Genomic DNA, 14,301 nt, shown 5'->3' with positions numbered 1-14,301 from the left:
GAGTTAGGACACCAGACCGGAGGGTAGAGATACTGTTCCCTGCTGTTGTGGTACTGGGTCATGGTACTGTTGGCTATAATACGAATCGTCGTCCGAGTACTCCTGGCATTTCAAGTGTAGCTGTGAAGGACTTCTAGCTACTCCAAACATTGTATCTTGATCTGAGCCCTCATCACCATCGTCGTCATCTAAAAACCTAGATGGCAAGACTCTTGAAACTTTGCTCAGGGATGTAACAGAAGGTGTTAAGCGAGTTTTAGAGAGCTTTTTAAGCTGACTATGTTGCGCAGGTTGACTCAAAAGTAATGGACATGGTCTTTGTCTTTTCGTTGGACGACATTCAGGTATTGAAAGCAAGAAACCACTTGTAGTCGACGGGGGCATCGAGGATACCGTCGTCGCTGGAAACATTGTCGCCGACGACGGTTGGACCGCCGATGAGAGCGCCGTCGACAGAGGCGTCATCGGAATCACCGTCAACGGAGGTGTCGTCGACAAGGGCATCGGCGACGGGTGTGTCGTCGGCGACAGAAGCGTCGACGAGATGGGGTGCACCGTCGACGAGGATGATACTGTCGATCCTGTAGCAGCTGCCGTCGACGTAGAGATGGTTACCACCACCAGCGTCACCGATAGCATCGTCGACGGTGCAGAGCTAGGCTTCTTAAATCTGTGAAGCACTTTAGGAGGAGCAGTGGCAGGCTCTGAAGCAGTTTTCTTTACTTTTTTTAGGGATTCTGTACCCAGTCTTTACTTCTGTGGAGAGCCATGCTTTGATGTCTTTTTCCTAGGTGGCTCTTGCCCCTCAGAACTTTCTTGCTTTCTTTTAAGAGGTGTTTTAGGGGCAGACCTAGAAGAAGAGGCACTGTTCTCATCAGAGGCAGAGTGTCCAGTCTTACCTCTTTGCAGCCACAAAAGAAGGCAACCCTCCCTGTCCTTCATGGTCTTGGTAGAAAACTTCCTGCTGATTTTGCAGTCCTTAGTCTTGTGGCTGGAGTACAGGCAGTAAATACATTCCTCATGTGGATCCTCCACATATAATCTCTTTTTTAAGCATGAGGCACAGGATCTGAAAAGGCCTTTCTTTGGTGTGTCTGACATGACAGCCAGTTTGAATCACCAAAGCAGATAGAAATATCCAAAAGCTGTAAAAGGAATGGTTTCTTACCTGTAACTCCAGTTCTCTCGTAGGGGTATTTCCATGATAGTCATAAGCCCTGAATAGTTCCGCGCGTCTGCGGGGACCCCGGAGCACTGATGTGAAGTATATTCTTAAGTGGAAATACCAGCCCTTTGAAAAAAGGTCTGTCAAAAACCACTTAAGAATAACACTGTGCAGCCTATGTGAACAGCTACACAGGCCAAATTGTTGAAAAGATAACAGCTGTAGTGTAAATTCACGTTCAAATACCTATTTATTCTAGAAATGTAATAAAAAATACATTCTCATACTTTATTTACACCTCTCATGAGAATAAAACAATGCAGGTCAGTGTAGCCCATAGGCTGCCATTATACAGAATGTAAATAGAGCTGTGCCTTTAAGAAAGTAAAGTCTTCCTGTATCCCATCATGCACAGCAAAAGGCAGTTGCCTCAGTTCTTTTTTCCGGCTCCTTCTGACAGGACCCTGAAGCATTGAGCTCTACCTCACAAAGCTGTTTTTGACAGAAATTCAATTAAAATCTTTTGAATTTCAATTTCACTCGACGTTTTTAATATTGAGTGAACATTTGCTAATCTTTTCTGTCAAATTCTGACAGAACTTTAAGGTTTTTCTATTTTAGAAATGCCTTCACTTTTTGATAAATGCCCTTCTTGTGGCAGAAAAAAGGCTAAAACAGATCCACACCGGGTATGTATAATTTGCCTTCCATCCAGCCACAAACCTGATTCCTGTGACATCTGTTGAACTTTCTCCAGAAGGACTCGTGATAGGGAGAAAATTCGACTTCAAGCAAGAGAGGACAGGAGAAGAAGTGGTCAATCTGCCACAGAGCGAGGAGAAGGTCAGTCTTCTACCAAGGCTCACCCTGTTTCCTCTGCAACTTCGGCCAGACCTGCTCAGAAACGGCATAGGTCTCCGACGACGTCGAGGGCATCAACGTCGAGTCCAGGAACGGCGGCAACATGCTCGCCGTCGAGGACCGGTTCACCGGCGAGAAAGAAACATCGTTCGACGTCGGCAGCCGTTTCACCGTCGAGACGGCGTAGACGCTCGCCGTCGAGAACTTCTGGGTCGACGCGACAAGGGCGGTCGACGTCGAGAAGATCTGGGTCCGGTTCGCCGCTGACGAGGCGAGGACGATCGACGTCGAGAGAGAGTGCTTGCCGTCGAAGACGGTCATCGCATCGACGGCGAGGAAGGTCGTCGTCGAGAGGATCTCAGCGACGAGGGGAATCGACGACAAGAGGCACCCGACGTCACCGTACTTCGACGGCGAGGAGTGTGTCAACGTCGAGGCGGCAGTCAAAGAGACCTAGAAGGGTTTATACCACTTCAGAATCCTCGGCCTCACTCATCCTGCTTCCAGCTTCGCCGCAGCTCTCTCCTCAACAGCCGCCGTTGCCGCAGACACCAGTAACACCTACGGCTCCTCCTCCGGCTCCCCCTTCAGAGTCTGTTCCGAGGACTCCAGCGGAATCCATAAGACATTCCAGACATTCCTCTAGACGTTCATCTTCTTCTCGGCACCATCGTAGATCTCCACATTCACGTCATAGGCATTCTTCTTCGTCTACACGGGACTACTCTCCAACCCTATCGGACTCACCGTCCCCAAGAGTGTCCCCCATAGATGATGAGGTGAATACATTCCAAGAGGTCCTAGTGCGCAGGCGACCAAACTAAATATCCCGCTGGCGGTACCCGCCCCATCGACCTCAGTAATTTTCGAGACTTTACACCAGAGGACATCTTCAAGAAATTTACTTCCACTGGTCCCAGGTCTTATTGAACCAGCAATGGATATTTTTCTAACACCGGCCACAACGAAATCTGCTCCTTCCAGACTTATTAAAAAGTATCGCCCACCGGAGCAAGATCCTCTATTTCTAAGGTCGGACCCGGTGCCGGACTCGGTGGTGATAGTAGCTGCAAAGAAACTACACTCTACATCACCGTCTTCCTCCTCGCTACACTGACCTGCATTGTTTTATTCTCATGAGAGGTGTAAATAAAGTATGAGAATGTATTTTTTATTACATTTCTAGAATAAATAGGTATTTGAACGTGAATTTACACTACAGCTGTTTTCTTTTCAACAATTTGGCCTGTGTAGCTGTTCACATAGGCTGCACAGTGTTATTCTTAAGTGGTTTTTGACAGACCTTTTTTCAAAGGGCTGGTATTTCCACTTAAGAATATACTTCACATCAGTGCTCCGGGGTCCCCGCAGACGCGCGGAACTATTCAGTGCTTATGACTATACATGGAAATCCCATACGAGAGAAACAGGTCTTCTGAGAGAAAATTTTGAGCAGAGCTCAAAGGAGACTCCTCAGCACAACGTGTGGTGGCAAATCTGAGGGAAGGCAGCTCCTCACAGGAGGTTCTAGATGGGTGAGGCAATCTGATTGGCTTAAGTTTGGGTCTATTTTATAAAACAACTAGGATGGGTTATTGTATTGAGGCCTCCTTCATGTATTATATTCCACCGGGGAATCCCATATCGACAATGGGGAAGTATTCAAGCATGTGAATCTATGAAAGTTCCAATACTGGAATAACTGATGTTAGCACATAGGAGTAGCGCCTAGATAGGCTCCGCATATCATTTCCAGAGAGGAATGGGGTAATGTGAAGCCACACTTAATCACCTTAACAGAGGTACAGCTGAAAATGTTCTAGATCCTGCCCGATGCCTGCGGAATGTTCAAAAAGGGAAGAATCTACAGCTAGAAAGTCTCTATCAGAAACTCCTCATAACAGTTGTCCTCATCATGTAGGGGAGAATAATTGTTCCCATCATGGTTGTCATTTTCAGAATCTGTGGCAAAAAATAGTGCAAAGTCTAGGCCCATGGCGTAAAGGCAAGGTATCAGAATCAGATGGGTTGCCAAAAGTAAGAGTGCCAGTTGGCACAGAGTGTGACTTCGGTCAAGGTCGTGGCAGATTCATTTCAGAGTGGCTAAGCATAATTGGTTGCATATCTTTATTTGGTATCAATGGCACTGCCGTTGATGCAAGAGGGACTGGCGCAGAAGCATGCACTGGAGTCAGTGCTTAACCCCAATTAAGTCCAAGGGGCACAAAAGGCGCTGAGGCAAACTCACAGGCAGGAGTCCAACTGAAGGTCCTGGCAGTTCGTTGGGATACGAAGGTGAAGGTCAAGTATGAAAATCTGCAGCATAGTCTCCCTGTAAGCTTCTACTTGCTGCGATGTCGCTGACGGACTTGGAAACTTTAGCTGCGTTGGGCTACAATGGGAATCCCCTCTGATGGAGATCGGGAGCGAGACTGGGAAGCACGTTGATGCCCTTGGGTGCTCTCTCGAGTTTAAGAGTGCCAAAAAGGGGGCCTTTCCCGCCTAAAGCAGTTATATTTTATCGTAAACTTACCCAACGACTTCTACGAGAATGACTTTGGGAACAGGACTCTCCTTTCAACTTCATGCCACTAGTGGCGCAGTCTTCTTGTGCTTGGTGGCACAGACTTTGGCGTTGCTTTCCTGTATGCCATTTGGGGTTCATCTGGGCACAGCTGACACAGGCCTTTAAGTCATGGTTAGAGACCCAGGCACCACAAACAAACTTCATGAAGGTCTGTTGCATACATTTATTTGCAACAGTCTCAGCACAGCTTGAATCTGGTGGTTTTAGGGAGTAACATTTCCCTTGAACACTGTATACATTTTGATAAAGAATTAGGTCAAAGACAAGGGAGAAGCTCTGGATCGGCATCTTAATGCGTGGAGAGAAGAAAGTGCTGTCGGTGTGCATGGGTGGAGTTCATATGCCACCTAGAAGCCCAACACGAAAGATTCTGATTCCAGATTGACGCCTGGAGAGTATTCACAAGGTGAGGAATCTGCAGGTAGAAGTCTCCATCAGAAAGTCATACTCCTCCACAGTGCGAGACTTGAAAGCAGACCACATAAAGTACATGTGCTTAATTCTTAACTGTTTTAGCAGTCTTATCAATGGCACTAAACAAACAGATGGCATCACTGATGAAATGACTGGAAAACAGCAATGTTCAGTTAAAAAATGGATATGAAAAAGTAGAACTTGACACAAAAAAATGGCAAGTACGACATTAAAGACAGATTGAAGTGTTCTGGAATCCTTCAGAAGCGAGCAAGAAAAAAGACCTGAAACAAGATATAACGTGATACAGAAACTGCTGACAGGCACAGACTGAGAAGGTAGAGTTGTCTGTGCTGGATATGCCAAAAATGGCCTGGACTGAATGTCCTTTGAGCGGCTCTACAAACTGAACATAAAGTGTGAAACGATGCCAATGAGTGGCTATTATTTGCTTACAAGGTGACATAGATAAAGGCACTGCAGCTTAGCGCAGCTTTAAAAAAAACATGTTTTTATTTTATCTATTAACAAGTGTTTTTCAATGTCTTTTTTGTTTGTGGCATTTGCTACAGAAAATGCCTCTCTTAAAAGATTTGTAAGCTACTTCAGCTTTGTTGGTCGAATTAGCTTAAAGCAGCAAAATAAAGTGAACAAGCACTGGCAAAGCTTATAGGTCTTGCCTTCACGAGCTTGTGCACAGATTATGGCCCTCATTACGACCTTGGCGGGTGGCTGAAGCCGCCCGCCAAGATCAGACCGCCGGGCGGCCGCCGATGTGACCGCACTCCCGCCGCGGCCATCAGGAGATCCCCGCTAGGCTGCAACACAGGAGCCGGCTCCAAATGGAGCCGGCGGTGTTGCGGCCATGTGACGGGTGCAGTTGCACCCGTGCGTTTTTCACTGTCTGCATAGCAGACAGTAAAAAGCTGCATGGGGCCGTGTCAGGGGGCCCCGCAACTCCCCATACCGCCAGCCTTTTCCTGGTAGTTCAAACCGCCAGGAAAAGGCTGGCGGTAGGGGGACTCGTAATCCCCTGGGCAGCGCTGCTAGCAGCGCTGCCCTGGCGGATTAAATCGGCCGAGACCAATGTGGCGGGAAACCGTTGGTCCCGGCGGTGCGACCACAGCGCTTTCGCCGCGGTTGTAATACTGTGGATTTCACCGCCAGCTTGCTGGAGTTGAAATCCATCACAACAAACCTGGCGGTCCCAGACCGCCAGGGTTGTAATGAGGGCCCAAGTTTTTAAATCTTTTTTACTATAAGCATAAGCCGCAAAACAGGGAAGAAAACATACAGCAACATTAAGTTTGCAATAAAAAAAGTAAAAATTGATAAAGCATTCACTGAAGAGGCCGTTGTACTAGTAATATTTTTTTTTCAATAACAAGCCCTTTGGTAGTGCCGCACATTGTTTTACTACTATTCATGAAGGAGAAATGAATAAATCACCAGCTAACCAAGAATTCAAATTGCAGGCAGCTACAATATTACAATGCTATCTAAGCATTTTATAGCAGCACCTTTATAAACAGAAGATGAAAAATAAATATTGAACACAACAGTCGAAGTGCAAGTATTTAAAATTAATATACAAAAAAACAGTAAAACACACTTTCAACAATGTATCACTGAAAAGAAAGGAACTAGTTGTAGACAGATGTGAACGATATGCATAGGCTTTCTGCAGTCACTCAAACTGAAGTGGGCTAACACTCCTACTCTATGCTGTGGTGGGCAGAAGCAAAACGTGAATGACAATTTAAAAGACTCCTGCGATATAGTGTTGGGACCGGAGAGATGCGAATTGTTTTTCTCCAAAGAAGCATTTTTGAGTCACAGGATCGAGTGACTCCTCCTTCTTGGTTATAGTGCGCATGGGCAGTGACTCCTTTGTTAGACTGTTTTAACGCAGGCGGGTTAGAAAAGGAGTGTTGAGGAAGTATAGAGAACGAGATGTCCATGCAAATGTAATTACGTATGCATGTACAAGAATACACAAATATGAAGTAACTGGAACGGCCACAGGTGTCGGGGGAGGAGGGTGCATGTCAATCTACAGCACTAGATGCCACAGACAGATGGTTACTGGGTAAGTAACATTTTTTTGTTTGATGGCATCTCTGGCTGCAGATACACATACTCTGCATAGACTGTAAATCAGTAACTCCACAAAAGCAGAGGCAAGCCTGTGGGAGTTGCAGTTGGCTGGAAAAGTGTTAGTAGCACAGCATGACCTACATTGGCTTTCTGACATGCTAGTACATCCACACATTAATGCTTTGTAAATGTATCTGGTGCAGCTGTCTTACAGATGTTAGCTATAAATATGTTTCCAGGTAAAGCCATAGTGGCTCCTTTTTTCCTAGTAGAATGTGCTTGAGGAGCAACAAGTAACTGTCTCTTTGGTTTAGCATAAAAGGTTTGTATACATTTTACTATCCACCTAGCTATGCTGTCTTTGAACATTGGACTGCCTTTGTGAGATGGTGAAAAAGCTACAAAAAGCTGTTTGGTTTTCTTAAATTCTTTGGTTCTATCAATGTAAAACATAAGTGTTCATTTAACTTCTAAAGTGTGTAGAGCTCTTTCTGCAAATGAGTCACGCTGCAGAAAGAAGACTAGCAGCTTACTGGATTGATTGATATGAAATTGGGAAAGTACTTTAGGTAAGAACTTCAGGTTTGTGCGAAGGACCACTTCGTCTCTATGAATTTAGAAGAAAGGTTCTCTGAGGTTAGGCTTGGAGCTCATTAACATGTCTGAGTGATGTGATAGCGACTAATAACACCACTTTCCAAGAAAGGTACTGAAGAGGGCATAAATAAAGTAGCTCTAAACGAGGGCCCATGAGCCTGGTAAGCACAATTCTGAGGCTCAGGGAAGCTGCAGGACGCACTCTTGGTGAAATAACTCTTTTATGGCCTTCCATGAAAGCTTTGATGACTGAGACTCTGAACAAGGAAGGATCCTTTAGATCTAGGGCTGTTATAAAGTGTTGTTGTTGTAGAAGCGGAATGACGTCTAAGAGTAACCATGTAAAAGTGTTTTGAGAGAATGTAGTGGTTAAATGGTCTGAGATCCACAATAGGCCTGAGAGAGCCATCCCTTTTAGGGATGAATTGGGAGTATACTCTTGTTCCCTGGTGTTGTAATTAAACAGTCTCAATGGCCCCTTTGAGACAAAGGGATTGTACCTCTTGTTTGAGAAGGGTGAGGTGATTGTGGGATAGTGCCTGTGGGAGTGAAGGGGAATGTTTGGAGGTGCGGTAATGAGCTCCAGACAATAACTATGTGGGATAATGGAAAGGACCCACTGGTCTGGGTTGACGTTGACACATTCTGTATGAAAATTTTGAAGTCGTCCCCTGACAAGTGGGGAGTGGGGAGACTTAGGCAGTCACTGTTTGGATGTGGCGGCTGAGTCTCGGGTGGTGGTGCTCTTACCTCTGCCTCAGTTGTTAGTGCCGCTATAGGCTCCCCTGAAGAAACCCAGAGAGTAAGAGGTTGAAGGCTGTCTGGACTGGAGGGTAGAGGCCTTTCAGGTTGTTGATTTGTAACCACCTCTAAATGCTGTGCGACTAAAATTGCCTCTTTGTGAGGAAGACTGAAGAATATCCATGGCTTTCGAAGTGCTGGTATCTTTTTTGAACTTCTCAAGGGTGTAGTCCACTTCAGGGCCGAAAAGATGCTCCTTGTCGAAGGGCATATTGAGCACCACTTGCTGGACCACTGGTCTGAAGCCAGAGCATCTAAGCCAGGCATTCCTCATTACTATTATACTGGTGTTTATACCACGTACAACCGTGTCTGCGGCATCCAGGGCACAGCAGATGGAATTAATAGAGATTGTTTGACCCTCTGCTACAATCTGTTGTCCTCTTTTGCTGTGCTCACATGGGAGATATTGGAGGAGCTCTTCCATTTTATCCCTGTAAGCCCGATCGTATCTCGCTAACAAGGCCTATGAATTGGTGATGGACCGATGATTGGCTGCCTGTGCTGCCACCCTTTTGCCGGCAGTATACTTCTTTTTGCTCTAGTTGTCTGGGGGAGGAGGGTCCCTTGTGGCCTTATTATTGACCTGCTTTCTTGCAGTGGTGGCCACTATGGAGTCTGGCGGGACATGGGATCCGATATAGTGGATCAAAGGGAGCAGGTTTATACTTTTTGTCTACTCTAGGGGTGATAACCCTAGAGCAGACTGGTTCTTTAAAAATTTTGTCTATGTGACACAGCATGCCAGGGAGCATGGGGAAGAACTAGATATCACAATCTGTGGAGGTTAAGGTGTTGAAAAAGAAGTCCCGCTCAACAGCGTCTCTGTGCAGCTCAACATAATGGAAGGTTGATGCCAGAGCTACTACCTGCTAGTAGGATGTAGTACCCTCTGGTGGGGAGGGTCTAGCGGGGTACAAATCTGGGTCTGTACTTATCAAGGGATCAGAGTCATATGTGTCCCATGAATCTGGGTCCTGCTTTGTCCCACCCAAACCATCCCCGATAAATAAAGGGGAACCCTAAGGTATCAGATCTCCTGCAGTAGAAGAAGCAGGTGAATGAGGAGAGGAGGAGGAGAAGCAGAGAATGGAGGTGGCGGAGAAGATAGATCAGGAGAATAGGAGGTATAGGAAAAGGCTTGGAAGAACTGGTGATAGCCTTGTCCTTAGTGGCTTTCTTTGGAGGTGGAGAAGTGTTCAAAGCCTCTTAGGAGGATAGTTTCCTCTTGAACATGATGGGGGTGTTTTGCAATATTGCGCCCAGCCCCAGCACTTTCCTGAATATTGATGCAGAGCTATCGAGTTTCCATAGTCTCCAAAATAGGCTCAACGGGTGATGGCGTAGCTGAAGACTGGCTGGAGTCTTTGTGCTCCGAAGACGTTGGCTCCCTTGTTTTTGGCACCAATGGTTTTGGTCGGTGCCCTTTTGTCTGCACCAAAGCAGAGGTGGAGGCTCGTCGGCGCCGGGTCTGTCCTAACTTCTCTAGCTGGCACAGTGTGCCCACCGACGGCCTCGACCAACCTGCAAAAGAATACCATGGTAAATCTACTGAACGATTTTATATGCATTTTTAAAGGTTGTCCTCCAGTGATTCCTATTATGCGTAGTTACACACAAAAATACTATTTTATTAAGCTTTAAAAATTCAGATCTCGAAAAGTACTTAACCAATTTTGATCTTGGTTTTAAAAATTACATAAAAATCTGAAGAATTTTTATAAATTGGTCTTTAGTTATTTCTTTGAGTGTGTGAGTTTCAAGATTGATGCTGTGAGCACAACAAATACTTTGCACTTCTCCAAGATTGGCCTAACTGCTTGAACAAGCCACCATAAAAATTAGAGCATCAGGTGGTCTAGTTTTTACCCTTGTAAACCAACGTGTGGTTGCCTGGACCCCTTGCACAGTGTGCCTAGCTTTGCATACTAAACAGATGGCCAGTCTCCTACAGGGAAGACCGAAGGAAACTTTTGAACCAGAGAAAGTTGAAAGACAGAGCAAAGACACACACGTCAAAACCCGACGGAGGAATGAAAATAATCTAACAAGGGAGTCGATGCCCATGCACAGTATCACCAAGAAGGAGGAGTCACTTGATCCCATTCCTCAAAAATGCTTCTTCAAAGAAAAACAACTTGCAACACGGCAGACCCCACACTAAATGGCAGGAGTATGCAGGGTATGTGTATCTACAGTCACACGTGCCAGCAGCGAATATATATATATATATATATATAGCCGTATATATATATATATATGTATATATATATATATATATTGTCTTTTTTGGGGGGAAAAACAATGGTTAAGCGACGCAGCTAAAACTGTCTCAAAAGACAGAATTTAATATTACTAAACTAATAAAAGAGACCTGGCTATTTCTCAATGGCTAATCATCAAAGTGTTATTGTACCAAGTAACAAAACTGATGTTTTACCTTTTTTCTCTCTTTTTCCATAGCTCTCCACTGTTCATAGCATTCCTCCAGTCGAATGTGAAGCTCACTAGCTGGTCCACTTCGGGTTTTCATTGGTCTCTGAAGCCCAAATGTTGGTAAGAAACCAGGAATTGCCCTCTCACTATACATCATATCACTGAAATAGGGGTATAAATGGCTGATATCTTCATATGAAAACAAGTCATAGGAATCCATTAGAGGTACGACTGAGTGGCCAAATAGATGGTGAGATCTTGAAGAAAATCCATTGGTGCCCAGTGGCTGGATACTTTGATTTTGTCGTAGATCCCCCATCATAAAGGTATTTGAAAGTCCTGAGTTTTGTGTGCGGGTGAGGCGATTATTATTAACAGCATTGCTGTCTCCACTTCCTTGTCTGTGGCTATTGTTGTAGAGAGCCTGACTTTCCAATAAATCCGGATACGGAACATGTGTCATACATTCTATATGTTTTTGACCTTCTGGATCATATTGTGTATTTGGTGACTTGACCTGAAAATTCTGTTTGATGATATTATCACTGGGGCCATACTGCATAGGTGAATAGTTGTCACAAAAACCATTAAGCTGCTTTAGCTTTTTGTCAGTCACTAAATCAAATAAGTTAGGCTCTCCAATCTTAGATAAACTATCCAGCTGATTAGTGGGAATCAGGCGCTCCGTGTTGTAACTGAAATCAAAGCCAGAAAACAGAGCTGGGTTATCTTGGCAATACTTCTGAAATAGTGGGCTACTACTGGAAGCTAATGATGTGGAGGATCCCTGAGGAAAATCAGATGGGTGGCTGGAATTTTTAGAAGTCGGTAAGTGACTGTTAATCTTCATCAAAGAACTTTGATGTCGACAGGGAGCCGAAGTGCTATTTTCTGACTGCCCATTTAACCAGCTTGGTCTGTTAATATTCACTACACTTGATGCAGTTGAGCACGGTAACAAACCAACTGATTTAAAATATTCTGTGTTCTGTGGTTCATGTTTTGAGTGCTGTTTTTCTAAGCTATTGCCATAATCATTGTTCCCTTGACACATCAAATGAGTTTTTATTCCATATTCTTTTAAACCAAAATCAGAAGCAAAAGTGTTTTCCTTTGTCAGCTGCTTTTCTGACATAAGGGCTGTAGCTTTGGAAAATTTTAAGTTTTGAGCTTCGGGAATCACGTCGTCAAGCTTTTTCGTATTTGAGTGCTTTAGACTAAATAGTTTTGCATACGCCTCTGTTTCCACAGATGCGTCCAATGCCCCAGTTGACATTTTCTTTGCATCCTGCACACTGAAGTTTGAACATTTGCTATGCTTGGATTTACTGGGATGTGCGCACTCAGGAAATCTACAGTAATCTGCATCTTCACAATACCTATTAAATTGGGAAAGCAACAACTCTGCCCTTTTTTGATGTAATTGTACATCAGCAACTTTGGAAGCCACCTTACTATAGGTGTAATTATCTACACCAGATTCCTTGATTGCTTCTGAAAGTCCTATCTGTGGATTGAACCCATTTTTGGTGAATGGATGATCTTGAAATTGCATTTTTGAATTTTCACTGGTTTGCATATTATAGCAGCTGCCATTATCATTTCGATTGAGACAAAGCCATTGTTCCTCAAGATCCAAACCTGTAAGTCCATGATAAAGTTCTTCTATTTTCTGCTGAATGACTGTGCCGTTCTGAAAGTTCTGTTTTTCACCAGTAGCTATAGAGTCGTTACTGAAAAATGATTGAGAGGAGTAAGCAGCATCTACAGGTCGTTTAGCTTCTGACAAAAAATCATGGTGTTCTACGAGTCTACAGGCATTCATTGGCCATGAAGACTTCAAATTGGAGGAGCCAGCCCTAAAACAAGAAAATACAAAAGCACATTTAATAGCAGCTCTGGACTGAACTGGCAGAATATCTGAAAAATACTATTTTCAACTGGCATACAGAGAAGACAGCATACTCGTATTCTTCGTATATTTCAACAATCTTAAGACTGTTAAAATCATATCACAACTACATAAGAGCAAACAGAAAAGACTGCTTGCTTGACAAGCAAATAAATACACCTCTCTCAACCGTTCTTCAGCATGGGTATCCTCTCGGGTTATAACGTGCTGTAGATTTCTAAATCATCATTTTCAAAGCAATGATGTGCTTGAGATTACTAGGTAATCACTTCAGTAAAAATGAAAGGGGCCCAGTCAAGGGGCTCCTTACAGAAATTAATCACACAATGATTTTGGTTTTAATGGCAGGCTTGCATTCTCCAAGAAGGATGCTACTGGGCATGATGGGCTTTTCTATTTAATGTTAGACTAGAAAGGAGTGAAGAAAGCGTTATTTACTTGTCATTGTAGTTTTTAGTAAATTGCGTATAAATGCACATAAGAAATACCCTTTCACATTAGTAGAAATTACCCAAAGTTCACCTAATAAGGTGAAGATACTCACCCCACACCTCCAGAGACCACCATATCAGATTTTCAGCCTGTCACGTAGTGGTCATTTTCAGAGATCAGATATATTGCATATCTCACATTTTGGGGATATTTACCTCCTATGTCTATTCGATTTAGGGCACTGCCTTTTGCAAGGTGTTGTTCAGTATGGGTCACGTAGTGTCATTTTTCATGTCAGAATGGCAGACTGCATCTTGTGTAGAAAAACTTTAGGCTGATAATCATCACGATGACTGCATCTACTGTCCGCACCAGAGACACGAGGGGAAAATATTCCAAGATCTGACGCACTCGTTGTCTAATAAAATCATCAACTGTGAGGGTTGCATGCTCAGGTAGCACCAGATTACCCTTCAAAAGTCGTTCCTACAGGTGAGGAGTTGTCCCCCGAGCGAAATAAACCTGAAGGCTGTAAAAACTGGCAGTCCACTCCGGCAAATAGTGGAACGTCTCCATTTTAGATACAGGGACCTAGGGCCAGATGTACCAAAGGATTTTACCCATTCTGTGTCCATGGGAAAAAGCTTTCGTACATATGGCCCCTAATGCTTTGCTACATCAAGAACATTGGGGAACTCATGATGGATAAGAAAATAAGTTACTTACCTGTAACTGTGGTTCTCCAGTATGGATATCTTTCATAGATTCACATGCTTGAATCATTCCTCGTCGTCGAAGTGGGAGTCCCACGGTACATAGAAAGCAATAAACAGATAAATTCCCTTTTTTGTTTTCTCATTGTAGTCAATGGCAAAAATACATTCACTTTTCTAGCTATCAGCCTCATTAGAAAAGGCCTAAAACTCAGCCAATCAGGCAAGACCACCCCTTTACAATCCTCAGCACAGAGACTCGGTCTCTCCGATTTCTCCGCACTAG

The 14,301-nt window shown here is 44.2% G+C and overlaps 1 protein-coding gene across 1 annotated transcript in view; it reads right to left on the bottom strand.

Moving 5' to 3' along the window:
* Positions 1-14,301, bottom strand: part of MEIOC (meiosis specific with coiled-coil domain) — a 519,392-nt gene that overhangs the window by 227,254 nt on the left and 277,837 nt on the right. The window contains exon 5 of the mRNA XM_069242027.1: positions 10,963-12,817. Within this exon, the coding sequence (XP_069098128.1) occupies positions 10,963-12,817 (1,855 nt within the window). The remainder of the gene's footprint in view (positions 1-10,962; positions 12,818-14,301) is intronic.

This window comes from Pleurodeles waltl, chromosome 6 (assembly GCF_031143425.1).
Source record: "Pleurodeles waltl isolate 20211129_DDA chromosome 6, aPleWal1.hap1.20221129, whole genome shotgun sequence".
Lineage (NCBI taxonomy): Eukaryota > Metazoa > Chordata > Amphibia > Caudata > Salamandridae > Pleurodeles > Pleurodeles waltl.
Note: the sequence above shows the minus strand (reverse complement) of the source record. Positions and strands in the feature narration are given on the sequence as shown.